This window comes from Canis lupus, chromosome 11 (genome assembly GCF_003254725.2).
Source record: "Canis lupus dingo isolate Sandy chromosome 11, ASM325472v2, whole genome shotgun sequence".
Lineage (NCBI taxonomy): Eukaryota > Metazoa > Chordata > Mammalia > Carnivora > Canidae > Canis > Canis lupus.
The window spans coordinates 39,831,906-39,856,590 of NC_064253.1; the positions used below are offsets into that span (position 1 = coordinate 39,831,906).

The 24,685-nt window shown below is 35.9% G+C and overlaps 1 protein-coding gene across 2 annotated transcripts in view; it reads left to right on the plus strand.

Moving 5' to 3' along the window:
- Nucleotides 1–24,685, plus strand: part of FOCAD (focadhesin) — a 312,065-nt gene that overhangs the window by 141,572 nt on the left and 145,808 nt on the right. For both annotated transcript variants that reach the window (XM_025433196.3, XM_025433197.3), the window contains exons 12-15: nt 2,875–2,979; nt 3,391–3,492; nt 4,012–4,142; nt 5,832–5,958. In XM_025433196.3, coding sequence (XP_025288981.1) covers nt 2,875–2,979; nt 3,391–3,492; nt 4,012–4,142; nt 5,832–5,958 — 465 coding nt within the window. The remainder of the gene's footprint in view (nt 1–2,874; nt 2,980–3,390; nt 3,493–4,011; nt 4,143–5,831; nt 5,959–24,685) is intronic.

Genomic DNA, 24,685 nt, shown 5'->3' on the forward strand with positions numbered 1-24,685 from the left:
TAAATACACTATTTTATAAAATGTCAGTAAATGTACTGATTGCCTTCCCAGAACTAAGAATCTGTCAAAGTGTCTTAGTAGAAATCGTACCAGAAGGGGTAATTGAGACTTGTGCAATGCAATCTAAGATAACCTTTTGTTTTTAATTAAAATGGGGAATAAGAAGCCAATTCAAAAATTTGTCTCCGTTCATTTGCTCAAGGTACTGTGATGGAACTTCTGTTCTAAATAGAGTCCCAGCAGTTGTTAAAAACATCAATTCTGGCTGTGTCTTGTGAGTCTATAGCCATTACACGTGTGGCTCCAAACGTTGCCATGATATATCATGGTCAAGCTCATTAATGAATTAATGTTTAACTGCTACATTTTGGTTAGTACGTTAGTAGAGGATTTTTTCCTTCTGGAAAGTGAATTAAAGTAAATGTCTTCCTAAGCTTAGAAGGAGCAGGCTTTCTAAAATTATAGCAGATAGAGGAAATTTAACATTCTGGACAACAAAAGTGTGAAATGCACTGGAAGGAAAATAAAATTTTTTTGGTGCTACATCGTGTTATCAATAGGCTCATAGTAAGTATTCACTTATTTTGAAATGAACTTTTAAAAATAGCTTTATTAATGTATAATTCATATGCTTTATGCTATATACATGCTGTATATTCATCCATTCAAAGTGTACAATTCAGTGACTTTTAGTATATTCAAAGAGTTGTGCAAACATCATTACAAATAATTTGAGAATATTTTCATCAACCCCAAAAGAAACTTTGTACCCATTAGCAGTCACTCCTGAATTCCCTCTACACCTCTCCGATCTTAAGCAATTACTTTCTGTCTCTGTAGATTTATCTATTCTGGACATTTCATGTAAATGGAATCATATAATTTGTGGTCTTTTGTGACTGGTTTCTTTCACCTGACATGATGTTTGCATGGTTTGTCCATGTTAATTCCCTTTCCTTTATATGGCTGAATAATATTGCCATTGTATGGCTATACTACATTTTATTTATCAGTTCATCAATTGATAGACATTCGGGTTGATTCTGCTGTGTGGCTATTGTGAATTATGTTGCTCTGAACATTGACGTATGAGTTTTTTGTGTGGATATGTTTTCATTTCTCTTGGGTAGATACCTAGAAGTACAATTGTGAGATCATATGGGAATTTTGTTCAACCATTTGATAAACTGCCGGACTGTTTTTTGAAGGGGTTGCACCATTTTATATTCCTTCCAGGAGTGTATGATGGTCCCATTTTCTCCATATCCTTGCCTACACTTGCTATTGTCTTTCTTTTTTTATTATAGATCCTTTTGGATTTAAGCGATATGTTATTCTGATTTTGATTTGCAATTATGTCATGGCTAATGATGGTTGAATATCCCCATCTTTATAGCCATTTATTTATCTTCTTTGGATCCTTTGATCTTTACAGTTGGGTTATTTATCCTTTTATTTTGCATTATAAGAATTCTTTATATATTCTGGATACAGATCTCTCTCTCTCTCTCTCTCTTTTTTTTTTTTTACAGATTTTATTTATTTATTCATGAGTGACACAGAGAGAGAGAGGCAGAGACATAGGCAGAGAGAGAAGCAGGCCTCGTGCACCGAGCCCAGTGGGGGACTCGATCCTGAGATTCCAGGATCATGCCCTGGGCTGAAGGCAGATGCTCAACTGCTCAGCCACCCAGGCGTCCCACAAATCTCTTATTAGATGATTTGTGAAAAATATTCCCCCATTCTGTGGGTTGTCTTTTCATTTCTTTGTAGCATCCTTTGAAAGACAAGTACTTTTAATTTGATGAAATGTATTTTTTTCTTTTGTTGCGCTTGCTTTTGGCTTCTTATCTAAGAAGGCTTTGCCTAAGGCCACAAAGATTAACTACTGTATTTTCTTTAAGAGTTTGATAGTATTAGCCCTGCCAATTAGGTCTAAAATTTATTTTGAGTTCATTTCTATGTGTGTGTGAGGAAAGGGCCCAAATTCATTCTTCTTATGTGGATATCTAGTTGTTGAAATCCAGCACCATTTTTTAAGAAGACTCTTGGCATATTTATAAAAAATCAATAGAACATGAACGTAAGGATTTATTCTTAGATTCTGAGTTCTATTTCATTGATCTGTATTTTTAGTTGTTAATGCAGGAACTAACTCTTGATTACTGTAGCTTTGTAGTAAAGTTTGAATTTGAAAATCTCAAACTTTGTTCTTTTTCAAGATTATTTTGGTTATTTGGGTTCTTGATTTTCCACGTGAGTTTTAGAACCAATTTTTCAATTTTAACAAGTAAGCCAGCTAGAATTTTGATGGGATTGTGTTGAATCTATAGATTTATTTGGAAAATATTACTTCTTCACGATACTAGGTTTTTTGATCCATAAGTAAATTGCTCTTCTCCCTTTATTGTGTTATGCATAGGGATAGAAGTGGACATCTGGAGAGATATTTTTGTCCATTAACCACTCTCTTATAGTACAACAAATTTTACTTATTTCATACTGGAATAACACATTTTACTATATAATTATTTTATTGTTTATATATCCTTAGTGTTACCTTTTCATTAAAACTGGAAACTTCTTTGGGGTAGGATATTTTTTAGCTACTTTTGTATTGCTGGGAGTTAATGTCATACTTGCTTAAGAAAAACATTTTTGATTGGTATTTGGCAGGTTATTATAAAAGAGAGAAAATATTAGTGTTACTATGAAATTATTACTGACAAGAAATAGCTAATATTTTTTTAAGTCTTCAAAGTTACATATATTTCCTATTATTTTCTCCTTTTGGAGAAAAACGAAATAATGATTGCATGAGAGATTGATTTCTTTTACAAGGCATAATGAAGACATTTTTAAAATTCATTTTAGGTACCCAATCTGATTCCAGTTTTGATGTTCAAGTTGGGAAGACCACTGGAACCTGTATTATATAATGACATCTTGTATACTTTACCCTCACTTGGTGTCCATAAGGTTTGTATATTAACCAGTTTACTTGGGAATGAAAAGAGAGTGAGGCAAGAATAATACATTGAATTTTGTTTGGTATTATGAAATTTCAAGCCCTTAATTTTGCCGTGAACACTACTTCCCTTGTTGGGCCAGAACAACATTATTATTATTATAGTATTTAAGAATTATTTGAAATCATTTAATAGCAAAGTTTTCCCACTGGCTGTTATCCGAGATTAGGTCTTAGACTACCAGGATTGCTAGATAGTCCCTCCTCAGAACTATCCCCCACCTCTGTAAAGATAGGTAATATTGTAGTTAGCTTCCATTTTTGTCTTTATTCTATAAGAAGAGATTTTTACATTCTTTTGATAACCTTGGGAGTACCTACATTTACATTTGTGCAACCAACATTTCTTCAATATTGTCTAGGTGTGTATAGGACAAATTCTACGAGTGATCCAACTTCTTGGAACCACTCCACAACTAAGAGCTGTCACTCTACGCTTGTTGACATCTTTGTGGGAAAAGCAGGTAAGCTCAGATACACACATGTGTATTAAACACATTCCTTTCACCAAAGCAGATTAGTTTTGTCAGTGTGTGACAGTGCTTTGATATAGTAGTGTTAAGGAGTAGCATCGGTGATTGCATTGAGAAATTTTGGTTTAGTGTGATGCTTTTGATCTGTAATGCAGTCAGTTGTGATTGACTTTCAAAGAGAAATTGAGAATAGAAAAAACTTATTTCCTTAATTCTGGAATTTATTTCTCCATCTGCATGGAAAAAGCAATAGAAATATGATTACACGTGATTAGATCCTTTGTAATTAGGGTGAGACTCAGCCACCTTTTTCTTGTCTTATGAAATGAACAGTACATGGGTCTGTAAGAAAATCCCCAGCAATCACAAAAGCATTCTTTTCTGCTGATTAGAAAAAATGCAATATAATTAGTGATGCAAATGTGAAATTTGGAGGTAAAAATTCTATGTAAAATGATTATTCAACTCAAGTTATGAAATTACCTTTTTTTTATGAAATTGCCTTCTTAGGATCGTGTATATCCTGAACTGCAGCGTTTCATGGCCATGTCTGATGTGCCCTCTCTGTCTGTGGGCAAGGAAGTCCAGTGGGAAAAACTCATTGCCAAAGCAGCATCGATCAGAGACATATGTAAGCAGAGGTAAGATGTGCTTCATGCTTAGGAATGTGTATCATGTTATTCTTTTGCTCTAATTTTTTTTTTATTGCAAACAAGAAAGTAGGAAAGATAGGCAGAGGATGTTTGAGTAAGAATAAATTAATTTTCACTTCCAGTTTTCTGATTATAAAACTTGGTCACATTGAATAATAACTTTTATAAGGAAGCATGTCCTTTTATTTTAGATCTAGCCTTGTATATAAATTTATAGGAAATTTGTATTCTTTCTTGGCTACTAATTTAATATTATAATAAAAAATGTGATACTATGTTTTCTATTTTTTTGTTGTTGTTTTTTTTTTTCTATTTTTTTGTTGTACAGATCTTTGAAACCTAAGCAATGGACTATAGTCAAACTATTCTTTCTTATATTTTCCCTATGTTATACCTGATTTTTATCAGGAATTTTAATAGGGAAGGCCTTATTTTGTGACTCATTGCATGGAATTAATTACCAGGAATTATTACAGGGATGACCAGATCTTGAATCCCCATGTATGCTCTAGAGTTGAGGAAGACACGAAAAGTATTAGGGAAGTGACTCTGCTGTTGTCAATTAGGGATTAATCCTGAAGCTGGTAACGTAGATGATTCTTGTTTCAAAGCTAGGATCAGGATGTATCAAAACCTTAGCAGGTCTGCCTCCTTTCTAAGCTTCAGCCTTTTAACAATGCAAATATAACCTCACTCTGTAAGTCACACACATGTAACCCAAGACCTGAGAGTGGATGCTTTGGAAGTACTGGCATGGAAAAAATTTTAAAGATGAAGGATTATTAGCCAACATTTTGATTTTACCTGCTTAAAGCTGAGGTTTAGGAGGAGTTAAATATCAGATTGAGTTAAAGTCTTTTGAATTCAGTGTTCCACCTCAAGATCTGCCAAAATTTTCCAGTTTTGCAAAAATGATTTCTGTTTGCCAGACAGTGAAACAGTAGAATCCAGCCAGGCAATTTCATCAGTTGGTATTTTGTTAGAGAAAACTATTATGTCACTGAGGGTTGTAAGGAAAGCCAAGGGTGGACCTGAGCATTTCTTTGAGAACTTAAAATCATTCTGGGGATAGCACATTACATGTGGAATAGAGAGGAGAGGAAGAGGAGGAGGAGTGAGTGAATCCAGCATAGTGCCTGGCATGAGATGAGTGTTTAGTCATTTATAATTCATATCATTACTTTTATCATCATGATCATCGTCATCACTGGCATCGTTATTGTGATAGGGGTAACTACCATAGTATCACTACTGTAATAAATTATCTTCTGATCTCCAATCCCTGCTTCTGTAGTCAGTGGCTGATACCAGAGCAACCGGCAGGCAGGCATAGCTCTATACTTACTGATAATCTCAATGAGGCAAGTCAGTTCTTCCCACTATTATTACAGTCTTGAATTTTTGTCAATGCAGACAATAGGATTTACAGTTTAGGTAGAAGATTTGTTAGCAAGGGTCCTCTTTCTTGAATAATATTTCCTTATCAAAAATGAATCTTATGGCATGGTAGGAATGATGATGATGCAAATCTTTGAAGAAAATGTACATCAGTATTGGAGGGTCAACATTTAGTGGGCATGAGGGTAAAGCAATGTGCTAATGCTTTTGTTTAGGCTAGAGTCCTGGGAGTGGTGGTGTGTTCCTTGGCTTGAATCTTGTTTCTGACATTGCTTATAGGCCCTATCAGCATGGTGCAGATATGTTGGCAGCCGTTTCCCAGGTGTTGAATGAATGCACCAAACCTGATCAAGCTACTCCCGCAGCCTTGGTCCTCCAAGGCCTCCACGCACTCTGCCAAGCGGAGGTAGGCTTTTTAAAGTTGTTCTGGGGACACCTAGGTGGCTCAGTGGTTGAGCATCTGCCTTCAGGTCAGGGCATGATCCTGGAGTCCTGGGATTGAGTCGCACATCGGGCTTCCTGGATGGAGCCTGCTTCTCCCTCTGCCTGTGTCTCTGCCTCTCTCTCTCTCATGAATAAATAAATAAAATCTTTAAAAAATAATAAAAATAAAAGTTGTTCAGGATCATTTTGAAGAAAAATGTTGTTTGAGCCATAGTAGTTAAAAGGATGTAAGTTTAGATTCAATTAATTGCATGTTTGAGTATTCATTCCCAGAGATTTTAGCTTGGGAAGTGAAGCAAGATCTTCTATTTTCCAAATTCTTTCTAGAGAGGAGTCTTGAAGCATCTGGACCTGTGGATGTTCTCTAGAGGATAAGGAAAACCACTCTACATTTTTCCTTTATTCTCATTTATTTTTTTTTAACAGAGAAGGCAAAGTTAGGCTCCAAGAACTCTTCAGTAGATTGGCTTCTTAATTTTGTGATTAGAGAGCCTTAGACGCAGAGGAGGTGAAGAGATTGGCATAAACTTGTGGCAGTTTCATAGCCAGCAAAAATTGTTGTTGGCTTTAAGACTGACAAAGGATCTGTTCTTTCCTAGTGATCAGTTTGGGGAGGATGGATTGATGTTACACTCGAGCCTCTACACATTTTCTGAACTTTAGACCGCTTCCCAAATTACAACCCAGCAGAGAGAATCTTAACTATTTTGAGGAAATCTGATAATTTTGTTAAAGATCATTTATCAACCCAACCAAAGTTTTTGACACAGTGAAACAGACTTACACAATTGTAGTCTTTTCGCGAAGGAGACTAAGTGGAATTTTCTTAGCTTACGGCAATTACGGTTGATACGATAATGAATATAATGATATAATGCAGGCAGTGACCGTACTAGCAATTATAAGCTCATGTTCTTGTGCTAAGTATTTTCCGTTTATGCTCCTCATTAATTCTGCAATATAAGGATTATAACACCATTTTATAGATGAGGGAAATAGAACTTTGAAGGGGGTTATTTACTCAGGGTCTTGGTATGAGGCTAACCTACTGTTCTTTTGGGTAAACACTTGTTTGCTTAGAGATGAGCATCGTCACTGTTTAGGAACCAGTGTGCTGAGGGCAATGCTTTTAGACCATGGGCCCAGTGGTTGACAAAGTTGTTAGGGTTTCATAGCAGAGGGCTGTTATAGCAGGGGACACCTACACATAACCAAGGACTTTTGTTTTTTATTGCTTTAGTTAGTCATCTGGAATTAGGAAGTGTCACTTTAATAATTATCTTGCCTTCATGATAAATAATTCTAAACCTTATTTTGAAATGAGTTTTTAATAGAAGCTTTGTGAGTAGAGAGAGTTCTATACTTTCACCTCCAAGCAGTGATCATGGTTACCATTTTGGAGTATTTCCTTTTGGTTATTTTTTTCCAAACAGACATCAAGTTCTTTCCAAAATTAACTTTTTCCCTCTAACAAATGGTCATTTTGTCTTACTGTGTCTATAATTCCATTGTGTTCTCCACCCATCCCCTGCTATTACTACACGGCTCTGTTGTCTATAGATGCTTATTAACTCATAAGAAATTCTCAGTGTCTGGTGCTAATTTTTCTCATTCCATTTCTATAAGTTATCATTAACTGTAGTTAGTACTGGAGATAGGAAAAATGTAGCCTGATGTAGTAGGAAAAATCTTTGTTTTGGGGCATTTGTGGGACTGTCCCTGAGACTTACCAGTTATTAGCTTCCTGTCCTTTGGTTAGTTTACCTAACCTCTGAGCCTCTAGTTCTTCATATGAAAATAAAAGATTACTCAAGAAAAAAAAAATGTCTGCCCACATAGGTGCTCTTTAAATGTTGAGCTTGCTCCTGAAGAATTGATACACAGTTGGAGATAGTGCCATCAAGGAGGTTTCAAGTAATTTTTTGCTTTTAATCTTTTCCCTAAAGCTTACATTATATAGGACAGTGACTTAATTTCTTCCTACAGATGATATCCTGTCCTTTCAGTTCTAAAGCTCTTGTTACTTCTTTCAACACTTAAAGGAGACAATTTAGGATTGTTGAAATCTATCCCCCCCCCAATCCAAACCACTACCCAAAGTATTTTACTAAATATCTAAATCCATTCAGGTTGCTGTAATACAACATAATATAAACTGGGTAGATTATTAACAAACACTTCTCATGGTCTGGAGGTTGGTAAGATTGAGCTCAAGTTGCTGGTATATTCAGTGTCTGGTGAACCTTGACAGTAGTAATATATCTTTGTGTTTTGTTTAAGCCTTTCCAAGCTTTTTTTGTATGTGTTCATTATTTGTGAAGCTGCTGCTGTTCTGTCCTGTGATGTGTGTTAAAGTTGCAAAATATACTCAATTTGGAGGCTCTTGCCAGGCCACATTTACTAATTTTGAGCTAATCTTGTTTTTCTTTTTTTTGCTAGCATGCTATCCACAGAAACCAGCATGCATTTTGTGAGGCCACTTATTTTGTCTTCTAATTGATATCATGTGTGAAGCAATTGATGGTTGCCAAGAGTTTCAAGAATGAAAATATTCAGCATAGTTATAAATCTATTTCCCAGTAGCATTTGGTAGTAATTTGTCTATCCACTGCTCTTTAGATTCTTGACTGTCAAATATAATTAAGAATATAGAAAGGCAAAAACAATGAAATTTTAAAAACTATTAAGGAAAGAGTAAAATTGAGTTAACTGTGTCTTTTAGAAAATACTTTTGGAAGACCATCCCAAATTGGATTTCATTGGGCTTTCCCAACTTTGCATTTTGCATAATAAGTAGATATCTTTTTCTTAAAATTGACCCTGGACTCCTCAGTTTAGAGTCACAGTTATGAAATTCATGTTCCTGGAGGGTCAGATTAAGCCTGCAATTCCTACTCCTTACTCGTTTATGATGGTCTCCAATGAGAGATTGAAAGGATGAATTCCACCTCAATACCAACTGTATAAAGGTGAAGATCATCCTTCTACTATGAGTTTCTTATTTTGTGCTTTTACCAAACCCAAAACGTAAGGGGAAGTTCTAGGAATCTTGGTTAACCTTAAAGACAAGAATGTAGTTTCCATTTTGGAACTAGAAAAGAAACTTATTGTTTCCTTAGCATTATTGGTATATTGATTCAGGACCTCAAACTTTTTTTTTTTTTCTTTTTTTTTTTTATGGTTGAACTACTTTTTTACAAGTTGCAGCTAATATTTCTGGGATACCTAATATGAATTTGGATACTTTGTGAGACTGGGGTTCATTTATATTGAAGAAATAGTGGCTCTGGCAATTAAAAGTAACTTTCTAAGGTCACATGACTCATAAATGAAAGAGAAGGAAAACAGAGCCAAGACTCTCTCCAAGTCTGACTTTCTTTTATTTTGATGCTCCCCTCCTTTGAAAAATAAGAGCATTGAAAAAAGTACTTTTCTTTATCTTCAGGGTGAGGGTTTGCCATTTTCAAAGGAAAATTAATATTCTTGCATTATCTTTTCCATATTTTTTCCATCCAGCTTTCTCATCACTTTTGGCCATATTTCATCCCCATTTATCTTAATTTTCTTCTTCCTTTTTTAATTATTTGAGAGAAAGAAAGCTTGAACATGCAAGTGAGAGAGAAGGGCAGAGGTAGAGGGAGAGAGAGAATCTCAGGCAGACTCCTTGCTAAGTACAGAGCCTTCTGTGGGGTTTGATCTTATGACCCTGAGAACATGATTGAGCTGAAATCAAGAGTTGGTTGCTTAACCCACTGAGCCACCCTGGCACTGCATTTCTTTTTGACTTAATACAAAGTTATGTCTCTGTGAAGCAATATTCTCTCACTTTAAAAATAAATTTTATTAAACTATCATTCACATACTATTCATTTCATCTATTTAAATGTTTATAATTTGATAGATTTTAGTATATGTTCAGCATGTACAGTCATCACTACAGTCAGTTTTAGAATATTTCACCACCTCCACAAAGAACCCCTATACCCTTTAGCTGTCACTTGCCAGCCGGTCACATCTGCTCTAGCTCTAGGCTCTAGGCAACCATGAGTCTACTTTCCCTCTCTATGGATTTGCCTATTCTGAACAGTTTATATAAATGGAATCATACAATATTTTGTTTTTTTATGACTGGCTTCTTTTACTTAACAAGTTTTCAAGGTTCATCAGTGTTGTATCATGTATCAGTACAGTACCTCACTTCTTTTTATGATCACATAATATTCTGTACAGCAATTTGACATTTTATCCATTTATCAGTTAGCATTTAGTTTTTTTTCCCTTTTTTGTCTATTATGAATAATGCTGCTATGAGCATTTGTGTACAGATTTTGGCATAGACATATATCTTCATTTTGGGAAGGTATATGCCTAGGAATGGAATTAGTAGGTCACATGCTTGCTCTTTGTTTAACCATTGAAGAAACTGCCAGACTGTTTTCCAAAAAGGCTGTGCTATTTTGCATTCCCACCAGCAGCATATGAAGATTCTAATTTCTACTCATCCTCAGCAACACTTCTTAGCTGTCTTTATTTTTCTCTTTTCTAACTGTAGCCATCATAGTGAGTATGAAGTGGTATCTCATAAGGCTTTGATTTGCATTTCCCTGATGAGTAATGATATTGAGCATCTTTTCTTCTTGTGTTTCTTGGCCACTTATATATTTTTTTGGAGAAATGTCTATTCTGATCTTTAGAACATTCTCTTCTTCCTAGCTTTTAACTTGCCCTGTCAGCCAAGTTACATTTTGTTCCTATAGGAATGATTAGTAAAACAAGTTTTTTTCTCATTTTCAAAGTAAGGGAGACTGGGAAATTGTGAGCCTTTTTTATGGGCCTTTTACTACAAAGAGAACTTATCAAACCATATGAAATATCAGATAAAGACATGTATGTTTCATACTCTGGTTTCTCTTCAGATCAAATAAATCTTTTGCCTTTTACTAAAGAAATAAAGACACGTATGTTCCATTTTACCACTTTGTCTACATATTACATTTTTCTTTATTTTTAATGAAATTAGCAGAATGTTTTCATTTAAGTTCATGGAAAACTATTAGAGATGTTTTAATAATAGTATTAGTAAGCATATGTTCATTTACGGAGTGTTTTCTATATGGTAATTGTTATATATTACAATCATTATATTTATTATCTCATTTAATCTTACTAAAAGAAGCCCTCTATGTGAAAGGGACTATTTTCTCCTGGAAGGCAAACAGTTCAGTAATTGCCCAAGGTTGTATAGCTAACATGGTAGAGTCAGGATTCAAACACAGGTCTTGCTGAATTCAAAGTCTGTCTTAATCACTGTTAAAAAAAAAAAACACAACCCAGGTTTGTTGAGAGATAATTCACAAATGACCACTGTGTGTTTTTGTTAGTCACATTTGTGTTCAGTTGACCTAGTTATGGGGTGATATTATTGGAGAAATCTTTATGTGAACATGATATTTGGACTCATTTCTCACACTTCCATTTCTCTTCTATTTCCTTTGTGATTGGTTTGCTGCATGAGATTTTATATAATTTAAGCTTTGCATAAAAATCCTAATGAAAAACATGTTTTGAGCTAGTCTAGATTAATTTTTAGTGTTTTTACTAAAAACTAGATTTAAATTTAGGTTTAAATCTAGATTAAAAATTAGATTTCATAACTTAAAGATATGTTGAATGTTTTTATATCACTTTTAAAGACATTTAGTTTTTATGGCATCACATTTACTTTTTTTTTTACATTTACTTTGAATAATGAAAAAAATAATATCCCTCATCAACTTTTCACAAAAGCATTTTCATTTTGTTTATATTCTTTTCCATTTTGTTTTTTTACATGTATATTTTATTTCTATCTTCTCTTTTTATTATTATTATTTTTTTATCTTCTCTTTTTACTTTACACTTTGCTAAAAATATTTTTGATGTTGCCATATATTTTAATGACTTAATTACATTCCATTGAGTAAAAGTATCATAAGTAATCAAATAATTTTTCTTAAAAATTTCTTAAAATTAAAAAAAAATTATTTATTTTAGAGAGAGAGAGTGAAAGAGAGAGCAAAGGAGGAACAGAGGGAGAAGGACAAGCAGACTCTGAACTGAGCACATAACCCGACTCGGGGCTAGATCTTACAACCCTGAGATCATGACCTGAGCTGAAACCAAAAATTGGTTGTTCAACCAACTAGGCACCCCACAAATAATTCATTATTATTATTTTTTAATTCTTGAGAGACACAGAAAGAGAGAGAGAGAGAGGCAGAGACACAGGCAGAGGGAGAAGCAGGCTCCATGCAGGGAGCCCGACGTGGGACTTGATCCCGGGCCTCCAGGATCAGGCCCTGGGCTGAAGGCGGCACTAAACCGCTGAGCCACCGGGGCTGCCCCAAATAATTCATTTTTGATTGGATTTTAAGTTCCTTCCCACTTTTCTCTATTTATTTATTTTTAGAAGGATTTATTATTTTAGAGAGAGGGAAAGGAAAAAAAGAAACTCCCAAGCAGACCCCTGCCGAGCATGGAGCCTGACATGGGGCTCAATCCCTGAGATCATGACCTGAGCCACCCAGGCACCCCCCGAGCCCCACTTTTCTCTCTTTATAATTAGTAGTCTGAGAAATAGTTACCTATGTAAAGCTTTACTTTTCTTTTGGATTATTTTCTTAGAATAAGTATTTTAGAGTTTTAAGGATATTTTTATGATTTTTAAAAAATAATTAAGGTGTTTTTGTAGTAATGTTCATTCTGTTGCCCATGCTTACCTGAGCATGAGAGAGATGTGGAATGTAGCTATTTGTATCCAAATTTCTGGCAGTATTATTTGTTACTAGGGAGAACAGTTCACCTTGTGTCACTAAGTCATTAACTTCTTGGTAGTGTTTCTTGTTATGATCACTGTGCTTGCTATAAGGAGCCGTAACTCCTTATGTCCCCAAATTACAAGCTGTCATAAGGGAAAGGAAAGATCTAAATTGTTTCCTCATAGTGAATTTGCCCCATGTGGGTTAAGATTCAGGGCTTTGGAGAATTATTAATAAAGGAGGCAGGGTGGTGATTTAATTTAAGTTTTAAGTAGAAGTTTTAAAAAGCTAACTATATTTTTAATTTTTATTTGCATTAAAATTTTTTTAAAATTTTTATTTATTTATTCATGAGAGACACACAGAGAGGCAGAGACACAGACAGAGGGAGAAGCAGGTTCCCTGCAAGGATCCTGTTGCAGGACTCTGTCTCTGGACCCGGCATCACGCCTTGAGCCAAAGGCAGATGTTCAACCACTGAGCCACCCAGGCGTCCCTTATTTTTGTTTCTTAAAGATTTTATTTATTTATTTGAGAGAGAGAGAGCATGCACAAGAGAGGGGAGAGGCAGAAGGAGAGGGAGAAGCAGGCTCTCTGCTGAGCGTGGAGCTGAACACTGGGCTCAATCTCAGGACCTTGAGATCATGACTTGAGCCAAAGGCAGATACTTAATGGACTGAGCCCCCAGGTACCCCTTAATTAGTTTTATTTTTAAATCGTTTGTGTATTGTTATTATAAGTGCTTTGAAAGTTCATCTTGTTTGCTTGAGATCATATTAAATCCAAACTTCAGCTTTTTTTGGTTAGCTTTTTTTTTTATGTTTTAAAAATGTCACTGTTTTGCTTTATAGATTTATGGGTTTAAGTGTAAAAGAGATCCTACTTATCTCATAATCCCAAACAGTTTGTTGCTCATTTCAGAAAATGTTCAAGTAGAAAAGGCTGGTGACCTTTCAAAAGGATTCTACCAAGTTGTCATTTATTCATCTTCTGAAGAGTAGAGGTGGGGAGGAGAGCAGGTGGCATGGCTGCCCCCTCGGACCCTGTGGCCACTGCCATAGCAGACAGTAGGCAAGGATTCCTTGGGCAGGAAACAATAAGCACTAACCTTAAAATAAAAATATTGACTGTTTATTTTAATTTTTTAAAAGATTTTATTTATTCATGAGACACACACACACACACACGCAGAGGCAGAGACACAGGCAGAGGGAGAAGCAGGCTTCCTGTGGGGAGCCTCATGCAGGACTTGGTCCTGGACCCTGGGATCACGCCCTGAGCCCAAGGCAGACGCCAACCACTGAGCCATCCAGGCGTCCCAAATACTGATGGTTTAGTCCAGGACGTGCAAGGCTTTCTGGATATAAAGGTGTATGAGACAATTTTGACCTTAGGAATTCACAGTCTAGTAGAGGAGAACACTGTGTTAAGTACACTAAATGTATTTGAAATTTAGAAATAAGGGAGAGGAGAAATAGATGATAGCAAAAGAATCCTCTAAACCGCATAGCAGCAGCAAGTTCAGTGGCAGAGGGAAAGAATCTGGGTATAGAAGAGAGAGGCTCTGTGGCTCACTGTAGTTCTGTTTTTTTTTCTTGTTTTACAAAGAAAGCTGTCTTGTAAACAGCCCTAATGAGATATAATTCACCAATTTATGGTTTAGAATTCAGTGGGTTTTTTGAATATTTACAGAGTTGTGCATCCATCTGCACAGTCAATTTTAGAACATTTCATTACCCCAAAAAGAAATCCCATACCCCCCACACCTTGTCTCCCAGCTTTAGGAAGCCACTAATCTATTTTCTTTCTCTATAGATTTGCTTGTTGTGGACATTTCATGTAAAAGGAGCCATATAATATGTGGCCTTTTGTGACTGGCTTTTCATTAAATAGTGTTTTCAAGGTTCATCTCTGCTGTAGCGTGTATCCATACATTATTTTTTTTAATAGCTGGGTAATACTGCATTGTATGGCTATACCACATTTTATTTATCCATCCATTTGGTGATGGTCATTTGTTTTTACCCCACATTTTAGCTATAATGAATAATGCTGCTATGAACATTCATGTACAAGGTCTTTTTTTTTTTTAAGATTTTAAAAATTTATTTATGAGAGAGTGTATGAAATGGGGGAAGGGTCAGAGGGAGATGGAGAAGCAGACTTCCCACTAAGCAGTGGAGCCCATTGCAGGGCTCCATCTCCGGACCCCAGGATCATTACCTGAGCCAAAAAAGGCTGATGCCTAACTGACTGAGCCACCTAGACACCCCCTCATGTACAAGGTCTTGTGTGGACATATGTTTCATTTTTCTTAAGTATATATCTAAGAGTCGAATTGCTGGGTCATGTAGCTCTATGTTTAGCTGTTTGATTGATGGCCAGACTGTTGTCCAAAGGAGCTGTACTGTTTTACCAACATACATCTTTCTTCTCCTCTCTCCAAATAGTGCAGATACTCCTAGGTAGGCACGGCCACTGAAGCATTATTAGTTGTTAACTGCATTCTTATGAAATGTATATGATATAGACAGTCATTTAAGAATAAGAATATGGTCATATATATTCGGTCATATAGGAGGGTTGCTAGGGAAGGTTGCTGTCCTGGCCAGTTGTTTCTAACTTTCTATGGGGCATTGCTGCCCTGTTACTCAAAATGATTTCATCTGCTTTCAGGAAATTGCCAACCTTTGTCTTAATAGGTATCATCTTTGACCAGTGATTAATAACAATACTGAATGGTGTAATGTTTATCATACTAAAGATGTCTGTATTCATAAAAATCAACATTTTTATAAATCAGTTTGAAAACTTTTATGACCTATTTTGTTTATCATAGGATTAATATTTTAAATTCTGATATTAATGATAAATGAAAGTAAATATATCTACTGTTCCTTGATGAGACAGAAATATCTTGCAGCACCTGGCTTGATTGTCCACATGGCTATGACCACTTGGTGCTAAGTAGCACTTAGCAGCTTCCTTTAGACGAGTGTGTACTCTAATTTTCTATGGTTCCTTTTGCTTCTAGATTCACATTACCTGCCTGGCTTGCAAGTGTGTCCTTTATTTTAATCACAAATAATTTCATATAAGTCATCTCAGTTTATCTTTGTTACAACTCTCCCTTCATCTGTCCAAATCACTCTTCGAAAAGGAAGCTGTTATATAATTTGCTAGCAAACATTAAAGAAGTTCAACAGTGTCGGTCCAAGGGAAACATATAAACCACTGCAATCACTAAAATTAAAAAGACTGTCAATACCAAATATCAGAGAAGGTATGAATATTCCTATGTTACTGTCAGGAATATAAAGTTTAAGACTACTGTGGCAAAGTATTTGGCAGTTGTTTTTTTTTTTTTTTAAGATTTTACTTATTTACTTGAGAGAGAGAGAGAGAGAGAGAGAATATGAGCAGGAGGAAGGGCAGAGGGAGAGGCAGACTCTCCGCTCACCATGGAACCCAACATGGGCCTCGATCCCAGGACCCTGGGATCATGACCTGAGCTGACATCAGACACTTTACCCAACTGAGCCACCCAGGTGCCCCTGCAGTTTCTTTGTAAAGATGAACATACACCTACTTTATGATCTGGCATTTCAACTTCTAGGTATTCACCTGAGTAAATAAAAACATGTCCACAGAAAGACTTGTACAGGAATATTCAGTTAAGCTTTGTTAATAGTTACATATTTGGAAAGAGCCCAAGTGTTCATCAGCTGGTCAATGGGTGAACAGATTGTGGTGTATTTGTACAGTGCAATGCTATCCAGCAATAAAAAGGAGTACATCACTGCTACTTGCGACAACGTGGATGAATCGTAAGAATATGCTCCTTGAATGAAACCAGTCACAAAAAAAAAAAAAAAAAGAAAGAAACCAGTCACAAGAAGTTGAGACGTATCATTTTTATGAAACTCAGAAATAGGCAAAATTAATCTATGGGAACAGAAGTCAGCATAGTAGTTTAATTGGGGTGAAGAGGAGGGAGGATAGAGTAGAAAGAGACCTTGGCAAATTCCTGGACTGCGGTCTGTATCTGCACCGGTAATACCATAGCTGTTAGCTACATGTGACTAGTAAGCACTAGATCTATGGCTGATTCCAATTATGATGTGCTGTGAATGTAAAGTGTAGGCAGATCGAAGCCTTATAAAAAATATAAGATACCACTTTGATAATATTTTTAAAGTCAATTACAGGTTGAAATGGTAGTATTTTGGGTATATTGGGTTAAATAAAATATACTTAAGTTAATTTCATCTGTCTCCTTTTTAAAATGTGATTACTGGAAAATTTAAAATTGAATATGTGAGTCACATTGTATTTCCGTGGTCTGTCCATCTTGATCAGGGTGGTGGTTGCAACAGTGTGTACATATGTCAGAATTCATTGAACTATAAGATTAAAGATGTGTACTTTCAGCAGTATGTTATTATACTTTAATAAAACAGATCTATAAAAGATATATTTTTCATGCTAGTTACCATATTTAGCATTCAGCATCCATAGTATCCTATATTAAAGTTCACAATAACCTTATAACGTAGGTGATATTTGCTGATGGGCCTAGGGAGTTTGAGTAACACCCAAAATGACATAGAAATTTTTGGTAAATGGAATTTAAATGCCTTATGGTTTGACTATAATTCTTAGGCTTTTCCCATTGGATCATGTTGCTTTAGCAATGATGATAAAAGTGTGAGTATATACTTTGGGACAGTGTGTTCTGTGACTAAAGCCATTTATTTCTAAACCTATTCTCTGGGAGGTGGTGGATGAATCATAACATTTTTGAAAGATAATTCTGTAAGTGCATAAGAATCTAGTAGCGTTGCTCCTGAGATTTCAAGGAGCCAGACAACTCCTAGTCGAAACAAACTGCCTGCATCTGGAGGGGACACAGCTCCGCTGTACGCAGGAATGGAAATCAATACATTGCCCTGAAAAGGAGCGCTCATTCACTTTCCACATTTTCTCTCTCGAGTCTTGAGTTGGGACTGTGAGGCAGTGCTGGCCCTCTGTTTTCTTAATCAGCTGTGAGTCTGTTGTAGCAAAAATTAATAGGCGTTGCAGGATCATGAAGAAAAGCTCTTTCATCTTGCCCAGCTCCAAGAGGGTGTTGTATTTTCAAAGCAGAGTATTGTACAATTGAGCAATAGATAAGGAGAGGAGGGGCCTTTCCTGGGGATTCTTGACCGCTGGAAGAGTTCACTTCAGGCCATTTGTCACAGCAGTGATTTTCCCGGAAATACCCTATGCCAAGGTTATGTTTTGGCTATTCTATCCTCTTTTATTGATTTATTTTCTGAAATCACAGGGGAAGGTGGTTGTCCTGTCCTCTCTTCATCATCCCAGCTCTTTGTCTAGCGGCTCCTTCGGAGCACCATGGGGTGGGAATGATTTTCAATGGGACGCAGCAGGTTTGAAAGGTTTTAGAGAGTGAGTGTGGTACAGAAATGGCCAATAGAAATCCTGGATTTTGTTGAAGCATTTTTCAGCGTGATAAATATAATTTAATATGGAAATGTGATCCATTGTCCCCCGGCAGGTTTTCTCAGCTGTGTACAGTAAGGATTCTGTCGCCTACTGTGGATTCGGTATTTATTACACTCTGGAACCTCCTTTGTTGTTCAGAGGTTTTGTTTGTGGGGACATTTAAAGGTGGATTGCCTGTTCAACCTTGCAGAGGGGTTGATTAAGTTTAATTTGCTATGCATTAGGGAAGGAATTTGCTGGTCTTTTTGAACTGAGCTCTACGTTATTTGTAGTTGGAGCATGTTTTTTGATGCCTTCAGTTCTTTCTGGGCATGAAAACGCTTTTTGTACATTTGTTGAATCTATTTCCATGCTGAGCTTTTTATATACAGCACAATGACCCCTTGCACTTGCAGTTGTAGTTTGGCCTTATTTTTAACTTTAAAAGGACAGCAGGAACTTGCCTTTTATTAAACATTTGTGGGATATTATAACATTTACTTTGTTACTCTGTAGGTAGATTTTTCAATATGGTTTTTCATTTTCAAAATAAAATTTTCACCATGTGATTTTTGTACTGAGGAATATGGTTTGGCACACAGACACCATGTGAAATGTGTGGGAAAATAAAAATATTGTTTTTTTCTCTAATTAGAAAAGACTTAAGATTCCTACTATTTAATTGGCTGTTTTTATTTTTTTTTTAAAGGAGTACTTGGAGGTCATGTCAAATTGTGGACTATATCAAAACTTATAATAGGAAATTTTAAATTTGATGTCTTGAAATTTTACCATTTCCTATTTTTTGCTTTTTTTTCTCTTTTTTTAGTAAGTTTTAAATTTTCATTCCAGGATAGTGAACATACAGTGTTACATAAGTTGCAGGTGTATGGTATAGTGATTCAACAATTCTCTCCATACTCGTGCTCCTCTTAAGTGTACTCTTCTGTCCCCATTACCTATTTCCCCCACTCCCCAAGCCCTTCCCTCATTTATGCTTTTATACTTCAGTCCCCTTTCCTCTGCTGTCTGCCCTTTGCCATATCCAGATTTCCTGTGATCTTTTTAAGATACGTTGAATAATTTATAATCTCAACTTTTGAAGTTAGAACATTTAGGAGCTCCTATTGCCCCCAATAACATTATCTTAATCCCATTTTCTGTTGATTCTGTGTTTCAAGAATATGGTAGGAAAGATTTTCCCTCTTGAATTGGACTCATCCTCATAATGAGGATTATGAACTGATGTGAGTAGTCTATAAGCGAACATGAACGTTCTTCAGGGTATCCAGCCGTGAGTTTCCGGCTCTCAGTCACAAACCCAGGGCATTCTTTAAAAGATCAAACAAGTTGGATACTGAGAGGGTTTCAATGATGCCAGTTAACATCAGAAGAACTGGAGTTGGTGGTTGCAAATTGTGCTTATCTGAATAAATGCCACTGAGCTGGAAATAATGACATGACTAAAATGATGCTGATTGTTGCCATTCTACCATTCCCGTGAATAAAATTTATTAGTTTAAGCTTATACAAGGGGTGGGTTTTTCTTTGGGGGGTAAATGGGGGCATGGAGTGTAAAGGGGGAATTACTGAATCATGGTAGCAGACTAAATGGCATTAATGTTTGGAAAGCTTTATGGATTTTGAGATCTTATTGAAAGCCTTATTTGGGTACCTTCCAAGAATTTAAAAGGTTTAAGTCAAGAAAGATTTTATTCATTATACACCCTTAAGTGACCCAGAATTAAACTTTTATCAAAATGGCATTGTCATCTGTGGACTTAAGCTCATCTCTGTGCCATATAAATGTATTGCTGAGAAACAGAAGTATCTCATCCTTTCATTGCCTAAGATAAAATATCACTAAGAGGCTCATTTCTGGAAACACTGTAGTGTTCACCTTGACAGCATGACAAAAATCATATGTTAGTGAAAGGCAGTTTACTTGCTTCGGAAATATTTGGGATTAAGACAGGAAGAATTTGATAAGTCTCCACCTAGTTACAAAAATACTGAGAATACCTCTTTAACATGCATGTAAATCCAGAAGGAATATTTAAAGGAGATTAATATATGCACTCTGTTTTAATTCTTTAAGTTTGGGAGACTTTTTATCATTTATCCGTAAAGGATTTTGTTAGTCTGTGAACAGTACTATTATTTGGATGTCATTCTAAAGTTCTTGTCATGTTTTGAGTGTACATTACTTTTAGGGTTTACATGATTTCTTATGATAGATCCTGTGGTCTTGTTTTTGAGCTTTAGGAAAACTTAGGCCGAATTTTTCTCAATAGCAAAGTGGAATGTATTGCCCTGGGTTCTAATTCAGCATTAATGGGTAAGATATTCTCAGAGGTACCATTCTTTCTGCTTCAGAGCCATACTACCTTGCCTCTACTTCTGTAAATGGTCATTTGAGCAATCAATTAGCTTACTTAAAAAAATTGACATGAAATGACTTTGATCTGAAATGGCCAAAATACAGGTCAAATAAAAGAATGTCATTGACTTTGTTTTGTTATGTTATACTTAAATCTTCCATTGGAGTGTACTTTCTTTTCTTTCACTTGTTTGGCTTAGCTACTGTATCCAAGTTACAGACTTCACAGAAAGATAAACAGTGGTAGTTTTTAATGTTTAGGGTAGGGTCTTAAATAGTTGTGGAAAGCTTGTGCTATTAAATCAGAATCTCTAGAGATGAAATCTAGGCTTTTTTTCTTTTTTTTTTTTTTTTAAAGAGTTCCCCAGTGACTTTGATGTGCAGTGAAGTTTGGGACCAATGTCAAGAACAGTGGGCTCTAAAGTGAATTATGTGTAAGCCCACCCATGAGGTATAGAAAAGAGACATTATGGTGTCTCGTTTCTTTTTTCTTTTCTCTTTTCTTTTCTTTCTTTCTTTCTTTTTCTTTTCTTTTCAGATTTTATTCATTTATCTATGAGAGACACAGGGAGAGAGGCAGAGACACAGGCAGAGGGAGAAGCAGGCTCTCCGTGGGGAGCCCAATGTGGGACTCGATCCCAGGGACCCCAGGATCACGCCCTGAGCCAAAAGCAGACGGTCAACCACTGAGCCACGCAGGCATCCCTATGGTGTTTCTTACATACCTTTTATCTGAAAAAGAGAGAAATGAAGCTTTAATAAATTTAATATATATTAATGGTTTCTTATACTTCCATCAGATGATCAGGTGTTACCTGGTACAGTAGCCAGGTATTCTAAAGGAAGAGTGAGAGTTCCATGATGAACACTGGTTGTAGAATCATCTCTCCCCTATTAGAGTATGGCAGTTCATTACAGTTCATGCACATCAGTTAAATGAATTTATAGGAGATATACATGCATGCATGCATATATACATATGTATGCAGTTGTCATTTTGCATACATGTGTGCGTGGGATGTGTGCATGTCTATATATATACATGTATATATATCCTACATATAGACGTATATATATGTATATGTATATACATATATATAGACACACACACACATATATATAGTGTGTCATTTAATTAGACATGATTCTGGATATGGATTGTCGAGAAGTTTATTTGAAGGAAAAAAGTTTATCTGAAGCACTGTTAACCTTGACTTTATGGAATTTCTTGATTCCTTCATGTTATGCCTAAGCACAATTACACCCAGATCATTTGCCTTTTTTTGAACCATGTAATATCTATGTTTTTCTAACAACAGTGTCTTTTGAAGAAAATAATGGTTTTACTAAGATACTCACATATCATAAATTTCACTGTTAAAGGGTGTAATTCAGTGATTTTTAATGTACTCACAGTTGTGTGTCAATCACCATTGTCAAATTCCAGAAAGTTTTAAAATCATTCTTGTGGTAGGCTGAATAATGGCTCTAAAGATATTCAGGTCCTAATCTCTGGAGCCTATGAATGTAATTGCATATGATGAAAGGGGACTTTGAATATCTGATTGAGTTAAAGTTCTTGAGATGGTTAGATTATCCTGGATTATCTGCATGGTGACTTAAATGTAATCACTCCTGTCCCCATAAGGAGGCAAGGAGAAAGAATGTGATGTGACACCTGAAGCAGAAGGACAAAAGGTGATGTGATATGAAGAAAGGCATCACAAACCAAAGAACGCAGGCAGCTTCCAAAAACTAGAACAGGAAAGGAAATAGCTTCTCTGGAGCCTCCAGAAGGAACCTTGATTTTTAGCCTTGTAAGACTCATTTGAAGTCTGGAAGTGTAAGAGAGTAAGTTTGTGTCTTTTTAGGCCACTGCTCCTATAGTAATTTGTTACAGCAGCCATAGGAAATGAATACAATTTCCAAAGGAAACTGTGCCCATTGGCAGTCACTCTCAATTCCCTGTGGGAGAAGCACAGTCCCTGGTAACCACTTCTTGTCTTTATAGATTTGCATATTCTGGACTTTTTACATAAATGGAATCATGCAGTATATAGCCTTTTATGTCTGGCTTTTTTCACTTAGCACAATATTTTCAAGGTTCACCAAAACTTCACTCCTTTTTAATGGCTGAATACTATTCCATTATAATGGCTACAGCACATTTTATTAAATCCATTCATCAGATGATGGACATTTGTATGATTTCTACTATGTGGCTATTATGAATACTGCTCTGAGCATTCGTACACATGTTTTTGCACAGACTTATGTTTTCAGTTTTCTTGATATGTATATTGGAATGGAATTTCTGGGTCATATGATAACTCTTTAATTTTTCATGGCATTGCCAAAGTATTTTTCCAGGTGGTTGTACCATTTTACGTTCTTCTCAGTAATGTATAAGGGTTTCCATTTTTCCACATGCTCACCGACATTTGTTATTCTCTTTTTTATTGTAGTCGTCCTATGGGATATGAAGTATCTTACTGTGGTTTTAATTGCAGTTTCTTACCAATTTATGGTTTTGAGCATCTTTTCATGTGCTTGTTAGCAGATTATGTTATTTTTTTTTAAAGATTTTATTTATTTATTCATGACAGACACACACACAGAGAAAGAGGCAGAGACACAGGCAGAGGGAGAAGCAGGCTTCATGAAGGGAGCCTGACGTGGGACTCAATCCGATCCTAGGTCTCCAGGATCACACCCCAGGCTGAAGGTGGCGCTAAACCACTGGGCCACTGGGGCTGCCCAGATTATATTATTTACAGTATTTTATACTGAGATTGGGGGCTATCTCCAAGAACTATATATTACATAGAGATACAAAAGTTATTGAATTTAAAGATGTTTTACATTTTTCTTTTATTAAGGACAATTGTTTCCAATTTTCTTGCTTTGCCTAGTATTTTTCTTCTTATAGTTCATGTATATATCAATAAATATACATATATGCTGGTGCACGATTTTTTTTTACCAGTATAGATGTACAAACAATCATGTTTATAGGTTACTGGATTAGACGTTGCTCCTGCGTAACACATGCTAAGATGTCTTTCAAAGGTGTCATCACAAGCCATCTATATAAAGAGGTCTATTAAGAGGATCGTTTTCTCAGATTTTTTTTTGTTGTATGATATAGCAGTGCTTTGCAGGATGGTACGTAACTGGCTTAGTCAGTATGGTACGTGACTGGCTTAGTCAGTAGAACGAGTTACTCTTGATCTTGGGGTTGTGAGTTTGAGCCCTACACTGGAGGTAGAGATGACTTAAAAAAAAAAGCTTTAAAAAATTGATGCTTTTAAGGAGTAAGGATTTGACTCTAAAGAAACTAGGCTATTATCATTCACTTAGAGAAATTAAATGAGTAATTTAGGAGCAGATAGCATTATGTAATAACCACAAAGATAAGGAAAACAACCCTTTCATTTATTGAGTGCTTGTTGTAGTCAAGGAACAACACTAGGTATAACATACATTATCTTGTTTAATTAATTACAACATCTCTGTGAGTTTGGTGGTCTTGTCCCTATTTTATATGTGAATATAAAATAGCTCTAAGACCCATAGGGTGTAAGTAATTTCCCCAAGGGCACGGAGCTAAGAAGAGGCAGCGTTGGGATTTAAATGCAAGGCTAATCCCTTGCCTTTTATTCAATATCATATCATATAATGTAATTCCTGTCACTTCTCTTCCCATCCTCCACCCCACACTCCCTCCCACCCCAGTGGTGGGGGAGATGTAGCCTACTGCCACTTGATAAATAAAAGTGCTGAAGAAGAATGGCTTAGAGATTTAGTGAGCAAGAGCATTTCCATTTACCACTGGAAACTCAAGAACTACTTGGAATTGGCTAAGGTTTAGAACCAGCAGTTGCAGAACAGTATTACAGAGGGACTTGATTCCAGTTATAAGTGAAATGCTTCCTTGAGTCAAGCAAGACAACTTGCTTTCTGAGCCAACCCAACGGAGGAAAGAATACACTGACTGTTTTTATTTATATTTCTTCATTCATGTTCAA